The sequence below is a fragment of the Miniopterus natalensis genome, chromosome 3 (genome assembly GCF_054644295.1).
Source record: "Miniopterus natalensis isolate mMinNat1 chromosome 3, mMinNat1.hap1, whole genome shotgun sequence".
Taxonomy (NCBI): Eukaryota; Metazoa; Chordata; class Mammalia; order Chiroptera; family Miniopteridae; genus Miniopterus; species Miniopterus natalensis.
In genome coordinates, this window is record NC_142083.1 from 33,639,386 (window position 1) to 33,657,239 (window position 17,854).

Below are 17,854 nucleotides of genomic sequence, written 5' to 3' on the forward strand. Positions count from 1 at the left end.
GCCCGCCGAGCCTTGGCCGGCCCGCTGGTGGCCACGGGCACCTGCTGCCTTCCACCCGCCGCCTGGGAACGCCTGTGCGCGGGGGGCGGGGCTCTGGGTGGGGACCGCAGTGTTGTGACATGTATTGCTGAATGAAAAGCTTTTTTTTTCTTTTCGTTCTTCGTAATGGCAGTTGGAAAATATTACAAAACTATTCAGTAGAAGTTTTTCTCCTTTTTTTGGTAAAAATGTCCTAAGTAAAAGGGTTCTGCGCTGAGGCTCCAAATTGTAAAGCCCCTGTCCTGTGCGTCGCATATTTGCTCTGCTGTGGCTTCGTGTCATAAGATGTAAGCTCCAAGCCCTCACCCAGACATCGTCCTGTTCATTTTTCACCTGATAGAACATTTTTAATGTTAGGTTTTTAAATCGTTCATTGAAATGATTAGCTACCATAACATCTGCAGTTTCTTCTAAAATTATAACTTGGTTAAACAAATACTCAAATGTGGATGTTCCCCATTCTCTTTACTTTATGTCTGTGAAACAGCCAGCAGTTCCCGCCAGTACCTGGGAGACTGGTTCAGGTCCAGCCCCGGCCGAGATTCACCGGCGGTGGACTCGGGCGTGATCTCCTCCTGTCCTTCTCTAAAACCGTGGCGGCCCGGTGGCCGAGGGGCCCGGTGGCCCAGTCAGTGCGTTCTCTGCGTTCAGCCCGAGCACCCACGGGGCTTGGTCCCGGGAAACTGCCTACTTCCCGAAAATGGCTCTTCCCTCGCGTCCTGGGACGCTGTCTCTGTGCTTTCGTCCTCCTTGTTGGCTCCTTTCCGTTTCCTCACCCATTTTAACCACTGGCATCCCTTGGGTCACGTCCTTTGTCCCCCTTTTCCTCATGACAAGCACCGCCTGACCAAGGCCTTCGCTCCGTGCGCGTGCTGCGTTTTCCCGCCGCTTTCCCTGGGCCTGGGCAGTCTGCTGGGCACGCAGATGCAGGTGCCCGCTTCTCTCTGCTGGAGCTCTTGGATCTGAGTGTGTCCCAGCAGCGCCTGTCGGGCACTGAGATTATCGTCACCAGCTCCATCAGAAGGCTAGCGTAGCAGCTCGGTGCCCAGTAACGTTGCCCAGCTGCCCACCCCGCTGCCAGCCTCGGCCTCATGCTTCGTCACACCCTCCCTTTGGGTCTGAGTTTCCCTCTGCTGTGTGTGTACCTGGCTCCTCTCCCCAGCTGCTGGCTCAGGGCTTTCCCGGTGGGAAGAGATGGCCCCCTCCTCGTGCATGCTCTCCCTGCCTGCGCCACCTCCATCAAATCTCTCTTTACAGGGAAGCTATTTTTTTAGACATGCGCTTATGTCTTTTCACTAAAGAAACACATTCCATGGTTTGTCTTGAGATACATGAGTGTGGTGGTTCCCAGGGTGTGATCCCCGGACCAGCAGCACCGGGGTGCTAGTTGGAAATACAACCTCTCCGGCTCCAACCCAGCCCTACTAACTGAGTAACGATCGGTGGTGGCCCGTAACCTGTGGCCTCACAGAGCCCCAGGGTGAATCTGGTGGGCTCTGCAGTTTGAGAATCCCTGCGGGTGCTAAAGCCTGGCTGCGCATCAGGATCACTGGTGGAGCTTAAAGAAACTCAGGTCCCAGGTCAATTGTTTTTATTTTTATTTTTTTAAGGAAAGGATGACCTTAGGCTCTGCAGCTTATTTATTTATTTATTTATTTATTTAAATATATCTTTATTGATTTCAGGGAGAGGAAAGGAGAGGGAGGGAGAGATAGAAACATCAATGATGAGAGAGTCATTGATCAAGCCCGCAACCCGGGCATGTGCCCTGGCCGGGAATCGAACCCCGATCGCCTGGATTCCAGGTCGACGCTCAACCGCTGAGCCAAGCCCGGCCGGGCATCCCAGGTCAATTAAATCAGAAACTCCAAGTGTCTGGCCTGGTATCAGCATATAGCTTTTTAAAAGCTCCCCAGGGTATTTCAATACATAGTAAAATTAGGGAACAACTTAATCTGTAAAATTCTCTTTTCTTAGTGGAATCTAAAGCAGACTTTCTCAGACTTGAATGCACATGGGAAATACCTGGGAAGCTACAAATGACTGATGCCTGCCCCCACCGCCACCCCCTCTCTGATTTAATTGGACCGGAGTCTGGCTTGGCCATTGGGTTTTGTTTTATGTTCCCTTGACTGTTTTGTTACAATGTGAAGCCAAGGTTAAGAATGACTGTTCTAAAGCTAGAATTCTGAAACGGCAGTGTGCCTGAGAATCACCTGAGTACCTGATAAAAATAGAGACCTCGGGGTTCCACCCAGGTGAAGACTCACCTGGAATACTGCCCTCAAGGTTATTTCCAAGGGGCCCTCAGACTTTTCTAGTCCATCTTTATCCTCTGTGCTCCCCAGAATTCACTGCCCTGCCCTAACTGCATCAAACTACTCACAGTTCCTTAAATTACCGGAGAAAATGTGGATTATTCAAGCCAGTAAGTGATCATGAATAAATTGATTAGCCATTTGGGATAAAAAGTAAACTGGACTGCTACTTCACTGCCTGCACCCCCAAAATTTCATATAGATAAAACAGTTTTTTAATTTAAAAAAGAAACCATAAAAGCACTATAAAAATATGGTTGCAATTAGAAAATAATTTGGAAATGGGGAAGGCCTTTCCAAACAAGGTATAAAACCTGAAAGACATAGAGAAAATGGTTGATAAATTTGATTAAAAATTCTTCTGCAGAAAAGTTAGCATAAGCAAAATTAAAAGATAAGCACAGATGAAACATCTTCACTGTATTAAGAGAATTGCATTAAAATAGAGACAGACTAAGAGAGAGAGCAAGCAAACAGCTCTGGGGGGGTTCCTGGAGGGTGGAGAGATTGAGAAAAAGAGAGAGAGAGAGAACTCATGGACGTGGACAACAGTGTGGTGATTGCTGGGGGGAAAGGGGGTGGGTGGAGGTAGAAGAGGGCACAGAGGGGATACATGGTGATGGAAAATAAATAAGTAAATAAATAAAGTTGGAAAAAAAGAGAGAATTGTATCAATGTGCAAAAAATAAATAAAAGCCAAAAACAAAACATCAAATAGGAATGGGCAGCATGAATGTCCATATACAGAAAAGTGCTGGAGTAATGGAAACAGCGAAATTCAGACAACTTCCCGACTGTTGGCTCAGAGTTTCCCTATCAGGGTACCCGTATCTTCTATATTCTTTATCTTTTAAGTGCTCCAAGTATACCTAATTTTTTATGCAGCGGGCCTTAAAGACCCAGTCTTGCTTTTTGAGAGAGTGATCACCACCCTTTGACGCTGCGTGCATACAGGGTTCAGCACATTGAAGGGCTCAGCACATTGTAATTCATAACTGTGGCTCCTTAAGGTAGGAATTCTCTAACGGTTGATATTTGCACCTACAGAATCTCCAGGTTGCATGAGGTTTGAAACAAGCTTCCTTCACCCCACCCATCAATTACTTAGGGTTCTGTGCTAAAAATATCATGGACACATGTATAGAACATAAATAGAGTAAGTCCCCGAATGGACATGTCCCTCTCATGGGTAAGGGCAAGTCAGATTTTCTGTAAGGAGGAACGACTAGAATCATTAGAGGGATCTTATCTTTGCTTCTGGCAATCACTTGTTAAATCGAAACCCCGTACCTTGATTTTAACTGTCATAATATCTTTAAATATTTTAGTATTACATGGACCAGGTAATAGGCATTCTGCCTATGAAAAAAATGAAAGCATGGGATGGGCAGTTTTCAGTCAAATGTCTCATTTGTTTATTGGTAGGCGTTGAATAAAGGAAAACTGCTGTTTCAACTTTGAACAGCCCAGTGATTAAAGTTGATAGTAAATGTATAAACAAGATTATGATTTATGAATGTTTTCCTTCTATAGAGAGTTTTAATCTTAACCCAGGAACATGGGAATGATCTACAGCTTAGACTGGGGATGTTCCTGTTTTAGAGGAAGGGAAATAATTAAGTTTAGAGGAGATTTGGGTAGGGTACCTGTAATAACGTGCTTGATTAAGCTAAGAGGATGCCTGTGAGCAGGCGGGATTTTCGGAGTGTTGACATGATAGGAGGGTATTTGTTTGGGTTGATAGGGAAGGGATCTCAGGTCTTAGTCTTGTTTTGACGATCCTTGGAAGTCAGAGTGAAGTGAATGTATAAAAGGGGTGTTGCTAGTATACCTGAGGCAAGGAAGAAGGGAAGTTGCGTTACAGAGGAAATGGGGAAGTAAGGGGAAAAAACCTAAAACTCCCTAGTTAAGAGCTCTAAAGGGCAAGGGGACGCTTTGGAATTGATTTACAGCCTACAGGGAATTCTAAGGCCGTGGCTCTCAACCCTGGCAGTGTGTTAGAATCGCTTCATTTTAAAGGGGCCTGGCCATCCGCATTTTTAAAGTTTCCCAAGTCATTCTCCTATCCACTGCAGACCGAGAACTGTTTATTTATGTAAGGAAATGCAAGAGGAAAGTAGGAGAAAAACATTATAGGAGAAAGAATCTCAGGACCAGGGGATTTTCAAGATCTGTACAGTTTAGGGAAACCGAAAGTGAGAATTCGGACTTGTTAGGTACTTGGCACATGACACATTATATTATTATGAAGCTATAGAATGGAGTGTCTCTGATTCTTATAAGTCTGAACATATTTCTGAGTTAGGAACTGGAAAATGATTAACCATTTAAAAGAAAAAATACACATATTTTGCTTCTTTCAGATAGAAGTCCTCTATGGCAGAGGCCAAAGGAACATTCAGCATTTGTTAAATGAGTCTGCTTTACATTTAGTATTTATTTTTTAAGTAAGAGGAGCTGAAAAGAAGAGGCTTATAATAGAGAATACACTTAGATTACATTTTATGCAAGTTATATGGATGTGCAGCATTTCATTTACACACTTCCCCCTTGACTAGAAATTACTCGGCATTGAAGCCAACAGTCTGAGAAGAACCATTTTCCTGACAGCATCCACCCCTCTTCTAGGTAAAGGGAAATTCTTTGTATCTAATTATGTTAAAGAATTGAAATCCCTTCACCTAAGGCAGAAAAAAATAACATTCATATCCCAGGTTCTATCCTTTCCCTCAATCTTCTATCCAGTGTGGAGGCTAATTAATTATCTAAGACTAATAGAATGTATCGAGTTTCATAAAATTGCATGAAACTACTGTTACAGTGGCTGTGTTCTTTCCTCCCCTTCCTCGACCTTACAGATGCTACGCAGTAACTTTAAGCAAAGGCTAAAATTAATCTCTTTCCTATTGCCGGGAAGATGAATTACTGTAGAAGGGAAGGAAACATACAACTAAAAATCAACTTTCTTCATCACTCTTGACATTCACCAGTCTCTACCCGGGATCACCTTGATGTGACACCAATTCAGAGTAATAAGGAAAGGTCAACGAGAAGCTCAAACATTCTCAAGAACCCATTATAACACATCTCCAAGGGATTCCTGTCAGTGCCACCGCATTTCAAATCCAGTACACAAACTCCAGAGGAGCGGCTTCAGGAAATGGGGACAAGAGGCACCGTGAGAGCCGCGGGACGTGGGCATTGACCTGTGCGGGGCCCTCGCCCGCTCCCTCCGTGTTTCCACCCCGTAACCGCATCGCCAGTCCTTAGGAAGCGCTGCACGCACAATTGTTAAGGGTCTGTCACAACACAGTGCACTTCTCTCTATGGTGTTAGCACTGAGAGTGTTTTAGTAAGTGATTTTGATACATTTAAGGGCTTTTAAGAAAATTTCTTTGGCACGTGAATTAGGATCTAGAATTGGTTTCACAAGATGAGTCTAGAGTTGGCGGTGTACAGATGCGCTTCTGTGAGAGATTTTTAGCTTTTGGGATCTTGTTTGCCTGTTTAATCTGTTCTACCAGGTAGTACAAAACTCTGTACATAAACAGAACTTAATACATAATTATTAAATTAGAAAAAATCAATATGTTTCTAGTTTATGATAGAACAGGGACTGGGGTAGGCACTGAGAAATCAAAGTACACTTTTTGTGTGTCTACCCTATAACCAGAATTTATCTCTCAGCAGCATTTAGAATTATAAGTTAGTGAGAAGAAGAGTAAAATAGAATATAGTACATGTTGTTATAGTTCATTTAGTTTTACCTGTGGTGACAGGGGACGGAATGACTGAAATGATCAGTCCCCAAACTTCAGCATTTAGCCTGGAGAGTTTTCCTTCTCTGCAGATCTCTCCCTAGCACTGCAGACTGGCTTGAGTGTCTGAAACCAATCGGGTCTGTTAAATCCGTTAGGCACTAAATAATGGGAGCTGGAAAACCGTTACTTGCTCTCAGGTACAATAAAAACTGTAACAATTTTTAGATGTTTAATTAAGTAAAATAAATGTTACATATGAGAACTGCAACTGAATGTGACATTGTTATATATAGTGGCACACAATGTGGACTATGAGTATGTTGTAACATATTTGAATTTATTTGAGGTGGTGCCTCCATAGGTAAGGGTCTAAAGCCTGCCCAGGTATTCACGTTTTGCTGTTAATTCTCTCTCACCTCCTGCACCCTGTCCTCTCTCGTTCTTCCCCATCTCAATTAATTCTATCTATCCCTCTGCGTAGTCCTCAAGTCCAGGAGTCATTTTTGTTTCCTTTCTTTCCCCCATTATTCCACTAAATCCAGTTTTTCAGCAAATCCTGTTAGCTCTGCAGCCAGAACCTACCCGCGATCTACAGCCCCCCTGTTCTAAGCACTGTCATCTCTCACCCTCTCTGTGCTGCTAGTCAGTCTCCTGTCTGATCTCCCTTCCACTCTTGTCTGCTTAGGGCCCGGCGAGAGGGAGCTTCCTACAATGTAAACCAAATCATACCACGCCCTTCTGTGTAAGGGAGGGAGGATTGATGAGTATTTGTCAAATGAACCAGTCAGATGGCCATGGAAAGATCAATGAGAGGATGGGAAAACCAGAAGAGGCTCCGAGAGCCCGGGGTTAAGCAGCTTTGGTTCACTGTGTGTAAGCCTCTCTTTACTTGGACAGCCAGGCGTAGAAGCCTGCTTCTGTTCATTGGCCTGCTGTGAACACTTCACGGCCTACCAGAGACAGTTCCACTGAAGGCCAGTCAAGGTTTCTCGGTGTCTACTTAGGTTCTAAACAGCTGTCCAGGTCTAATTAATATTCTGCAATTATATCTGGAGAGGGGCCAGCTTCTGAGACAGCTGTCTAAGTGAAAAGGAGATTTCGAACTCTTACATCAGCCGGGTCTGGGAGGCAAACTTCTCGGGTGATTTGAACTGTATTGTTTCAAAGTTCACTCAGCCTGAGGTTCATAGATGACTGGCATTTATGCCGTAAGAAGATCCTAGGTTTGATGGTGTGAAGTCTGGCCTTCAGGTTTTTAAGCAGCCTCAGTTCGTGGCTGAGACTCCTACGAGGCAATAAGAAACACAACGCTCACTGTTAGGGTTTAAAACATCACAAATCATTTCGGCGGATCACCCAATAATAACAACAAGGATTCAAATGGGGGCTTACTCTCTGATCCACGAGGGGTTTCAAATGGCAATTATCATTAATTCTTGGATTCCCTCCGTCCTGATAGAAAACCAGGGCAATCAGAAACTATCATTTTGCAAAGAGACAGCTATTAAAAGCACATTAATAATCTATAGTGGGTATAGCATATGCCTTTTAAGAAGATTTGCAGCCTGTTTCTCTGTGGCGAAGACACAGGACTTCTCCAACCTAATTACAAAGCAATCAAACAATTTAATTAATCTGGAAATCACTTTCTTAACAATAACTGCCTCTAAAATGAGGCACCCTGTGCAGCGCCATTCGGTGAAGCACCGTTTTGATATACGGCCTGTTTATTAGGCCCGCCAGGTCCCCCGGGCCCAGGGAGTTAATTACCTGCCGCCGCCTGACCGCTGCCGAGGCTTCTTCTGCGGGTGGGAACGCGCTCCAAGGCCCGCCGCCCGCAGCCCGGAGCCGCGGGCTTTGCGGTGCAGGCAGGCGCAGCACATATGGGCAGAGAATTCACTGGCACCAGCTTTCATTTGCGAGCCTCTCAGGTATTGCTCTGCAGATGGGGAAGGATGGGGAGCGGTGCCGAGGAGTGAAGGTCATGCAGGGGACTCCGTCTCATCCGTCTTTCTCTTCCCGGGGCAGCGCTGTGCTCGTCCGCAGCAGGCTGGCCCTCGCCTCTGAGTTAAGAACATACAAGGCGTGCTTTTATAATTTGATCAGCTCTAAATCAGTGGTCATTTTGATCACTGTATGTGTAAAGAGTGTCCCCACATCTTCAAAGACTGAGTCGATAGCATAGAAATCAATTTTTATTTTAAATAAGAACAAGAGGCGTCAAAGATTGACTTCTACCTGCCTAATCTGCTAACCTTGTAATTTCTCCCAAAGGAAAATTGAGGAATTTTTTTTTTTTTTTTAATAAGTGACGCAAAAATCTGCAGCCCAGCCGGGCGTGGCTCAGCGGTTGAGTGTCGACCTGGGGTCCAGGCGATTGGGGTTCGATGCCTGGTCGGGGCACATGCCCGGGTTGCGGGCTCAATCAATGACTCTCTCATCATTGATGTTTCTATCTCTCGCTCTCCCTCTCCTTTCCTAAAATAATCTGCAGAATACTCATCTACCCTTTTCCCCTGGGACCACCCCCACCCCACTTCTCTCAAAATCCTGTGCTGATGGGGCAGCCATCCTCCCAAGCTACCTCCGTTGGAAACAGGGCCCATTTATAGTCTGTGACCGTTTTCATCACTTATTTCTAGTTCATCACCAATTCTACTTGGTTTGCTCACCAAATAGTTTTGCTTTTGGCTTTCCATGTCTTAGCCTAGCTCCTCCTGCTTGGCCATTCCCTTGTCCATCCACCCAGCACACTCATGCCAAGTTAAAATCTCTAGCATCTCTCTTGCCTCCAAACGTCTCCTTAGGCCTCCCACTAGCTAGTACCAATAAGCGTAGTTGACAGCTCTCTGCTTTCACCCGTCTGAATTCCCTGCTTCCAGGGAGCCTGTCTCCTGCTTTGCCCTGCTGTGTTTTGATTGTCTCTGCCCCTCCCTGAAGTCTTTGCATTTCTTCTCTTACTTCAAGCTTGCTGAGCTGCCCTCAAATTAAGCTATAGTGTCTTGTCCTTAAGGAATTATCAGGCATTCTAGTTCACAACACCCTCATTTTCTCTACTAGCCCACTACACTTAAGAGCCTTTGAGATAATATACTGTGTGTGTGTGTGTGTGTGTGTGTGTGTGTGTGAGAGAGAGAGAGAGAGAGAGTGTGAATTTCAATTTAGTTTTTCAATCTGACATGATACAAGAAGAAAGATCTGAGGTTAGTAAGACAGTATAGATGGCTCTGTAAGTCTTGAAGTTGAAGATGTGGGAATTTGGGTTTTATAGCAGCGTAGGAGTTCGTGAGAAGACAATGAGGAACATTTTCAACGAACGGGCCTGGAAAGGCCGAGCCTGAAGGTTAGAAATGGTTGATGGCAGCCTTGGTTGTGTGTGTGTGTGTGTGTGTGTGTGTGTGTGTGTGAAAGCAGTGTTAAATGAACCTGCCTCTGTATCTCTGTGGCTGCCCATTCATTCTAAAGTGATGGGTCTCCATGTATTATAAGATGTTACCTGGCTTCCTGGGGACCACTCATTAAATCTCTAAAAGTAAAAAGAGTTTTAAGCTAATTCTCTGTTTTTCCCTCCCTCAGACTCTTAAATGTATTCAGTAAGCACTCGCCAGTTATTCTGCTTATCTCATTTGATTTCCAGATGCAGTGCTTTCTCTATGAAGAAAGAGCACAGGGCTACGAATTGGTGACAAGTTCCGTTGGCCTTGTTGTTTGTTCTGAGTGAACGGGGCAGTGGGGATTGTTCTGGAAATGCCTGGGCTTCAAACAATCATTATATTTCTCCTAATAATTTACTGGCAGTTTGCTCTCTATGGGGTGTGAGAAAAGTGAACACTTTCCCCCCAAATAAAACATAAAATTTACATGAAAATTTCTGACAGTAGATTTGTTTCTCTTTAAAAAACAAAATTTTTAGCCATCCTGAAATTACGAGAGCTTTTAAGGAATGTGAAGAGTGATATACATGCTAAGTTGGGGAATAAAGGCTGCTGAGAGAACTTGAAAGCACTTAATTTAGCCATGTAAATAAAAGGACAAAAATAGTTCTGGATTACTGGATGGCAAAAGCCGAATCCATTTCTCCAGGGCCCAAGGAACAACAGATGCAAAGGCTTGATAAACCTGATTGCAGCAGGGGAAAAAAAAAATGCTTCTCGATTCTCTATCTACAAAGAAATGGGGTTTCTGGGCGCTCCCCCGTTAAATGGATGTAATTGTGCTCTCTGTCATAAAGTTAATGGCATCTGTGGAAGGCATCACTGTAAAATTTGCAACCTTAAGTTAATTGAAAAATTTCAGTAGAGGTATAGCCTGTCCAGAAGTCCTCAAGGTAACAGTAAACTTACCCTCTTTAATGTGTTGGTCCCTTCTTTTTGCACAAAAGTTAATACATTGTTTACCTCCGCAGCTAGGTACTGACTTTAACGTGCAATCTTGTATTCCTTACACCTAATTACAGTTGTCACTTCTATTGCAAAATCAGTAATGTGGCGACCGGCTTGCTGTTAGGGCTTAAAAGTATCTTCCTGGTTATTTTCTGTGTTTCAAGAACGCACAGCATTAGTCTGCAGCCTTTCCTCGCCTCCTCATTGAAACCAGCCACAGTCCCTTCGGGCCCTCCGATAGCCCTGCCAATGTAATTAAACATGCGGAGGGAGGCAGGGTGGCCTGGAGTGTCCTCAGCTGCCCGCGCCAGCTGCCCGCCCAGCTTTCTCGATGATCAGCAGCCGGCGGAGCGTCCCGCAAGCCCCCGTGGAGCCGTCCTTACCGTGAGCAGTCCGCGCTCCGGCCCCTCAGAGGACTTGGGGAGGACACCCTCTGCCCGCCTTCGTGTGACGGTGGCTTTTAAAGGCCACTAGCGAGTCACAGCCCAGCTGCTTAGGAGCAGAGGGAACTGCTGAAGGAAGTATTGATGCGGGCTAATCCTACTGGACCCCTTGGCCGTGCTGACATAGATCTGGGTTATTTGACAAACAGGCCCGAGCTGCAGTATTTTCTGGCTAGTTCTAACATAGCCATCCACCTTTAAAATATGTACCAGGGAATATGAGGATTTGTTTTCAAGAACTCAGGCTTTTATTCAGTTTACTATAAATAAAAAATACTAAGGCTACCTTTCTAAAACAGCAGGCCCCTGCCCCCTGCCCCCTTGAAGCATACGCTTCCCCACCGCATCCTGCTGTTTGAAATACTAGCACTTCTGGAAAGGTGAACATCAAAACATTTGTGTGTCCATCTCCTTATAGGACCAGAATATTTAGATTATTAAGTATGTGGAGGACTGTGATGTAGGTGAATGAGTTTATTCCTATGTCTTGCACACTTGGAGTGCTGTGCTGGAACCCAGCTCCCCTCCCCTTGAATTCCTGCTCCAGGTAAAGCTAAAACATTATCGGGGGATGGACATTTTGCAAAAGTGGACAGAAAGCTACTACTAAAACGAAGAATATTCCGGATGCGGTTGGTGATTCAAAAACAGTATCACGTTGTAAATGTTCTCCTTTCTCTCCGCAGGCAATAGCCCTCAAGATAGCCCAAGAAATTTCTCCCCCAGTGCCTCAGCCCATTTTTCGTTTGCACGGAGGTAAGGACTTCTTGTGAGTCGAATAATAAAATGTTAGGTAGAGAATCCTCCCACCCCCCAGCTGTCCCCTAAACCCCTGCCCTGTGCCCTCTGCCTGTGATTCCTGCTGGTTATCAGAAGGGGCCTTCTCTGAAGCTCCCCTGGCCAACGGTAACATTGGCCATCGCAGAGCTTTGTTGTAACACTCTTGCTGTAGCAGTTTTAATAATGATTGCTGCCTCATCTTAGAGTAGTCCGTACCCCTCTTGGTCCTTCAGCAGGTGGCGGCTCCCAGTGAGGGCAGGAGATGAGCATTTCCATCTTTTCTCCCTTGCCTAGTACAGTGCCTTATACATGCTGATGCTCAACAGAGTTTTAGTGAATTTTCTGAGCTTGTAGTATAAGGATTTGATTCATTTCTGTGTCCTGGTGCAATTGCAATATTTTATTGTTGCTATTGTTTTTGAAATGTGCTTTTTAAAAAATAAAAATGACATTTTTGGGGTCACAAAGTATAAATTCTAAGATTCCCCTTTACTTGTGATCCTCAAGCCAGCGATTTATTGCTCCCCCAAGATAAAGCCATGCATGAGCCATGGGAAGTTTTATGTTTTCCTATTATAGTTAGAGTTGGGCACCAAATATCAAAGATGCATGTCTCATGTCTGGGTCACTCAGCCAAGAGGAAGTGTTGCTGCTCCAAGGAAAGTGGGCATGTGATCTCATATCCAACCCTCTCAGTTCCAGATCTCCTACCATGATTTCTCCAGGTTAGAGGCGTCTGGCCAGCCACCTTCTCTGTGCTGTGTGCATGGAATTAGTGTGCTTTACCCTGTCAGCCTCACACCTTCACCTTCCTGGCCCCAGCACCCCTCTCACATACATGCCCTGTCGTTTTCTGCCCAGGAAAAACCGGCAGAAAACAAAATGCCCCTTCAGCCCGGTCTCTGAATGTCCTAGGTATTTGCCCAATTTTCCTCAGGGACCTAACTATACCTTGAAGTGGATTAAAGTAGCACGTAATAAAGACACATGGGTAAGTTTTAAAAAAATAGATTTGTTTTAACAGTGTCCTCACTGCCAGTTGCCAGCATGTAATGCATTTTATATTCCTACATCCAGAGAAGAGGATCTGTTGCAATATTTTCAGATTTCTCTGTAATTAAGATTCCGTGTAAACATTGCACACTCCCCACTGTATGTGTCGGTGTCCCCGTGTGTGAGGTGCTGGCCCTTCGCCATGGAAGGACACGGGAGTAAGTAAGACGTGATCTCCAGAGAGCTTCCTGAGACCCATACCTGGATTTCCTCTATTCCAGCTTTTATTCTTTTAGCTCCTTACTTTAAGCACCGTAAAGAAAATAGGGCCTGGCTGGTATGGATCACTGGTTGAGCGTCAACCTAGGATCCAGGAGATCGTGGTTCAGTTCCCCATCAGGGCACATGCCTGGGTTTCGGGTTCGATCCCCAGTGAGGGGCATGCAGGAGGCAACCGATCAGTGACTCTCATCACTGATGTTTCTCTCTCTTTCTCTCTCCCTTCCTCTCTCTGAAATCAATAAAAACATATTTAAAAAAAAGAAAAGAAAATGGGGAAATGAACCAGCCCTACAAGGCCTGTGTTTGACCAATGAATAACTCCTGGTGGTGCTATTCTTCTAAGTGAAAAAAATCTTACAAAAATTGACAAACAAGAACCCACCATTGTCTTTAAAACACATCTTAAAAAAAAGAAAAAATAAAGAATACATTTAATTATTTTAAATAATAAGAAAAATGCAATCTCATTACAGCCTGCATTTAAACATGCCAGAAACCATAGCCTCTTAATCCTGCCAGATTTATGAAAATGAAGAGAATCTAATAATTAAGTGGGTGACTGGAAGACAGATGAATCTGGTTTCTTTGCTATTAAAAAAAAATACGCAAACCCCCAGGCATGTTAATTTTTGACAAATAAACCATAAACCGTGACAGAAGATTATCACGGGAGACCTCTAGTTCATTTTGCATGAATTTCCAGATGGAACTCCCTCCACACTCTTCAGAAAGTATTAATTTAGATTAGGACATGAGTGATCATCTTTTTAAACTTTTATTCAAGTAAATAGAACCCTGTGTTTGCTATGAAAACTCAAATTGGCATATTTTTATTTCTCTAGGGTCTTTCTCTTCCATTTTAAAGCTGATTCTCATTTAGGAAACCTGGAGATTCAGCTCCTGACTCTCCATTCACTTCCATTTGGGGTGGATTTCTAAGCCTGAGAAGTAATGCCATTTTGAGACTCCTATGTTTTATTATTTTGTGTATTTGGTCCAATAGAGGAGAGAGTGCCCTGCTTTTAAAATTATTCTTGGGTGAAGGGATAAAAGTCAGATTATTAATCTTTTCTGACCTTATACTATGTGATAGATAATACTCCCCCAGTGGACATCCTCTGTAATGTAATAGTTTAATTTCAGACTGAAAAATATGATGAGACACACTTGCTTTCCATATTATCTGAATCATATTTAAGAGTAAAATTATCTAGTTAATTTTTTAATATTGAGTTGAAACAAATGAAAATGAACATTGTAGTGTAGTTGATTTTGTCTGGAGCAAGGAAACACATTTTTACTTTGCTGACTACCATACCGATTCACAACCCATCTGATTGTGAAGTTCCTTAACTTTATTTTTTTCCTTGACGGTCAGGTGGTGTTAATACCGTTGTTCTGCCGTTCCCAGAAGTTGTGGAGATTTATGCTTTATAAATTGCTCTCACTCTCATTGGGCATATGAGCCCTGAATACATGCCATGTGTGTCTCCTAGTTGCCTTGTTGTTATTTACCAGGTTAAACATTAGAATATATTTCCACAAGCAAAGGACTAGAACAGACTTGCCTGCTGAGTTCAGGTCAAAAGGCACTTGTTGAGCGCTGGTGGGCAGAGCAACCTACTGGTTACTTTCAGAATTCTTTCTGGAGTGAACTGTAGTTGGCAACATTATGTTAGCTTAGCCCAACTTGAACTAGAATGTAAAATGTATCACCCAGGTGACTATAACAATTAAACAAATAAAGAAGCCTGCTTCTTTTTCATACAGTTTTAACAGCCAGGTTGATATGGCAACTTCTCATTCTTTCTTTGTTGTATACCATATTAATCTAAATACCATATTAATCTAAATTTTTGTGAGTGGTGTTGAGATTTTTTTTTTACACCCCCCCCCCCCAATCTCTTTGTATACTGTGTTCCCATCAGATTTTTTCCCTTTTTCATTTAGCGGAAAGCTGAGCTTTCCACCCACAAAGAAAACACTTCTTTCCAAAAAGCCTTGTTGTTTTGGCAAGAATATAGTCTTGTCTTCAGAATACATTTTATTGGTAGCTACTGCAAAGAACAGACAGCGTTGTTAGCGGGTTCCAAATTGCACTTTTGTGATAGCTTTCATGAAGAAGAAAAAAAGGTATTTTCTCTTAAGTACTGTATGTAGCATATATAGTAACTTCTGATGTGCGGTTGTCATGGCAATAAAAATGCAATGGTCCTTTGTGCTCCATTTGAGTAAATAGACACGGACAACTTAGGGAACTTTATGAGACATAAATTATTTCTGGTCCGTGGCTGCACAAGGTCCCGAGCACATTCTTGTTTAAACATCTTCCTAGTTGTGTGTTTTCTGGAGTAAGCAAATGTAATTTATGCTTCAGAACTAATAAGAACATGACTCCTCTTGGAATTGTTCATTCATTTGAAATAAGTTCATCGATACCTGAGGGAAAGGAGAGTTAATGAATCACAAAACAAAATCATGGTGGGGAAATTGTGTCCCTTACTCTTTCCAGAGACTAGTTTCTGATAATTGCTATTAAATGGACTGAATAATCCTTTTATAAATCATATCCTTCTCTTGCTGTAAAAAGTTGGAGGTGTTTAAAATATAAAGTTCAGGCCTTGGGTTTTAAGTCTTTAGTAAGTAGCCACATAAAATAGGACCACCTTGTGCCCATTTCACTGAGAGTTGGATACCTTTAGCAGCATGTTATAATTGTTTTCTTCTTAAATCTTGAACATTTTCAATTGTTTTGAAAATATTTTTAAAGAACATATGACTTGATTCTCCCTACTTCTTCTCTCTGGTGTATTTATAAACCTCTTATTTTGCTTCTTTCTCTTAAAACATTCTTGATTCCATTGTACTCCAATCGTGGTCACAGAAATGAAAGGTAAATTTTACTGAAATCTTCACGTTGTGGTCCTTCTGTGGCTCATCCACTTGAAAGTCTCCATTTCGTCTTTGTGGACCATTTACATTTCTTGGAGGCAACATCCATGGTAGCCTAGGATTATAGTTTCCCTGGAATGTAACTTAGGCTGAACTGTCAGTTTTTTACGTGAACATCTAATTGTGACATTTCTCAAGTTCGAGTCTAATGCTGTTGAATCCCTATCGTCAGCTTACAGTGAATGTGTCTGGTCAGTTTGGTCCACTCGCATCTCTCACATGGTAAATTCATATAATCATGAACTACAAAAAGCCCATACATGACACTCCATCTGAGGATGCAATGTAGCTCCTTACAGAGGGTGTTTTTCCTGCTTTCTCCGTGGCAAAGTGCATGTATTTGTTTTCACAGGGTTACATGATTTTGAAGGCACAGTCTCACTTGAACTAACAAAGTAATGGCTCGGGAAGGCCAGAGACTTCAAAAAATTTGCTTTCTGGTGTCCCCTTGCCTTAAAACAGCATTGTCTGTACTGCTTCATTAACTCATCTGAGACCCTTGTAACGACCCTAATTCACAACCAGAGTCCAACCCAGAGAGCTACCCATCCTATCACGATTTGGAGATTAAAAGCTACTCCCTCTAAGACTCCTGGCAGCTTTGGCTGTGTGATTGGGGCTGACAACTCTACTCTTTCATTCGGTTCTGTCCCTAGAGCAGCGTTTCCATTCTGCGCCCACCGTCAGCCGGAGCTGGGCCGCATACTCGTAAACCCTGCCAGAGGCTTTGGCCGAAGCCCCTTCTAAAGCCAGGTCACGTCAGAATGTAATAACGTTTAAGAGATTCCGAGCAGGAGGTCAGCCACTTTCTAAGTGCGACAGTTATTTGCCACTTAAGGCCTGAGCCGGCCGTGAGCCCGCTGCTCCTTCCTCCCCGGCACGTTGAGGGCTGTCCCCTTGAAAATAGCCGGTGGCCGTCTTTAGGGTGCAGGGCCGGGCCGCGGGGCCCTGTGCGGGGATCCGGCCCTTCCAGAGGGCGCCGCTCTCAGCTTCCAGGTCAGAGTGTTTGCCGCCCCCCTTTCTGTTCTCGTTCATTTGAATCTGCTGAGTCTGACCATTGTAATTATCCTTCGTGTTCAGTTTGTCCAAGTGTATTAGTGAGAGATCAATAATATGGATCAACCCATTCACTTTTGCCTCGTTTGGGCATATTGATTCCGTTTCAGTAAAAGTCAACCTGCCGCACAGTGTTTGTTTATCCGGCCCCTCGCCGACCTGTGGCCGCTTGTTTGACTGGAAGCGCTTGGCTGCCCTGGGATTCCCGTGTCCCGCACTCCAGCCCTGGCTAACTAATCTCACGTTCTCCGCAGGACTGATGGACGCCGCTGGTCCTTGGCTTCTCTCCCCTCCTCTGGCTACGGGACGAACACGCCCAGTTCCACCGTCTCGGTAAGTGCCCCTGGCCGCCTACGGCCCTCAGGCAGGCGGTGTTTTCTCCGGGTGTTTCCTCCAGGGAGGGGACCACAAACGCTGTATGTCTGCCACCCCGAATAGGTTATGCAGCAGACGGTGAGCTAACACCCGCAAAAAGGACATCCTTTTTGCTGCAAGGTTTTAAGCACCGATTGAGCAAGTCCTAGGATCGCAAGTTTGAAGATCAAGAGCTTTTGTTTTAATACCATTTGGTGTAGTTTGGGATGGAAAACACAACCTGGTTTTATTGCTTTGGTTCCAAACCGGTGACATTAGTACTGAAAAGGCCGCTAACCTCATGGCCTGGGTGACTTTTCCTTGTGGGGCTTAGATGCAGGGCATTTGTATATTTGTTTGTGTGTGTGTTTTGTTTGTTTTATTTTGTTTTTCTTCTTCAAAGAAAAAAAATGACAGCCCTTACATTGGTCTGTGCCTCCTGGGCAAGAGCCTGCTTTAAGGGGCGAGGAAGGAGCTTAGCAGGAAGTTAAGGT

General features: G+C 44.0%; 1 protein-coding gene across 1 annotated transcript in view; it reads left to right on the forward strand.

Moving 5' to 3' along the window:
* MAST4 (microtubule associated serine/threonine kinase family member 4) overlaps positions 1-17,854 on the forward strand; it is a 152,128-nt gene that overhangs the window by 66,728 nt on the left and 67,546 nt on the right. The window contains exons 3-4 of the mRNA XM_087815399.1: positions 11,630-11,699; positions 17,261-17,339. Of these exons, the coding sequence (XP_087671525.1) occupies positions 11,630-11,699; positions 17,261-17,339 (149 nt within the window). The remainder of the gene's footprint in view (positions 1-11,629; positions 11,700-17,260; positions 17,340-17,854) is intronic.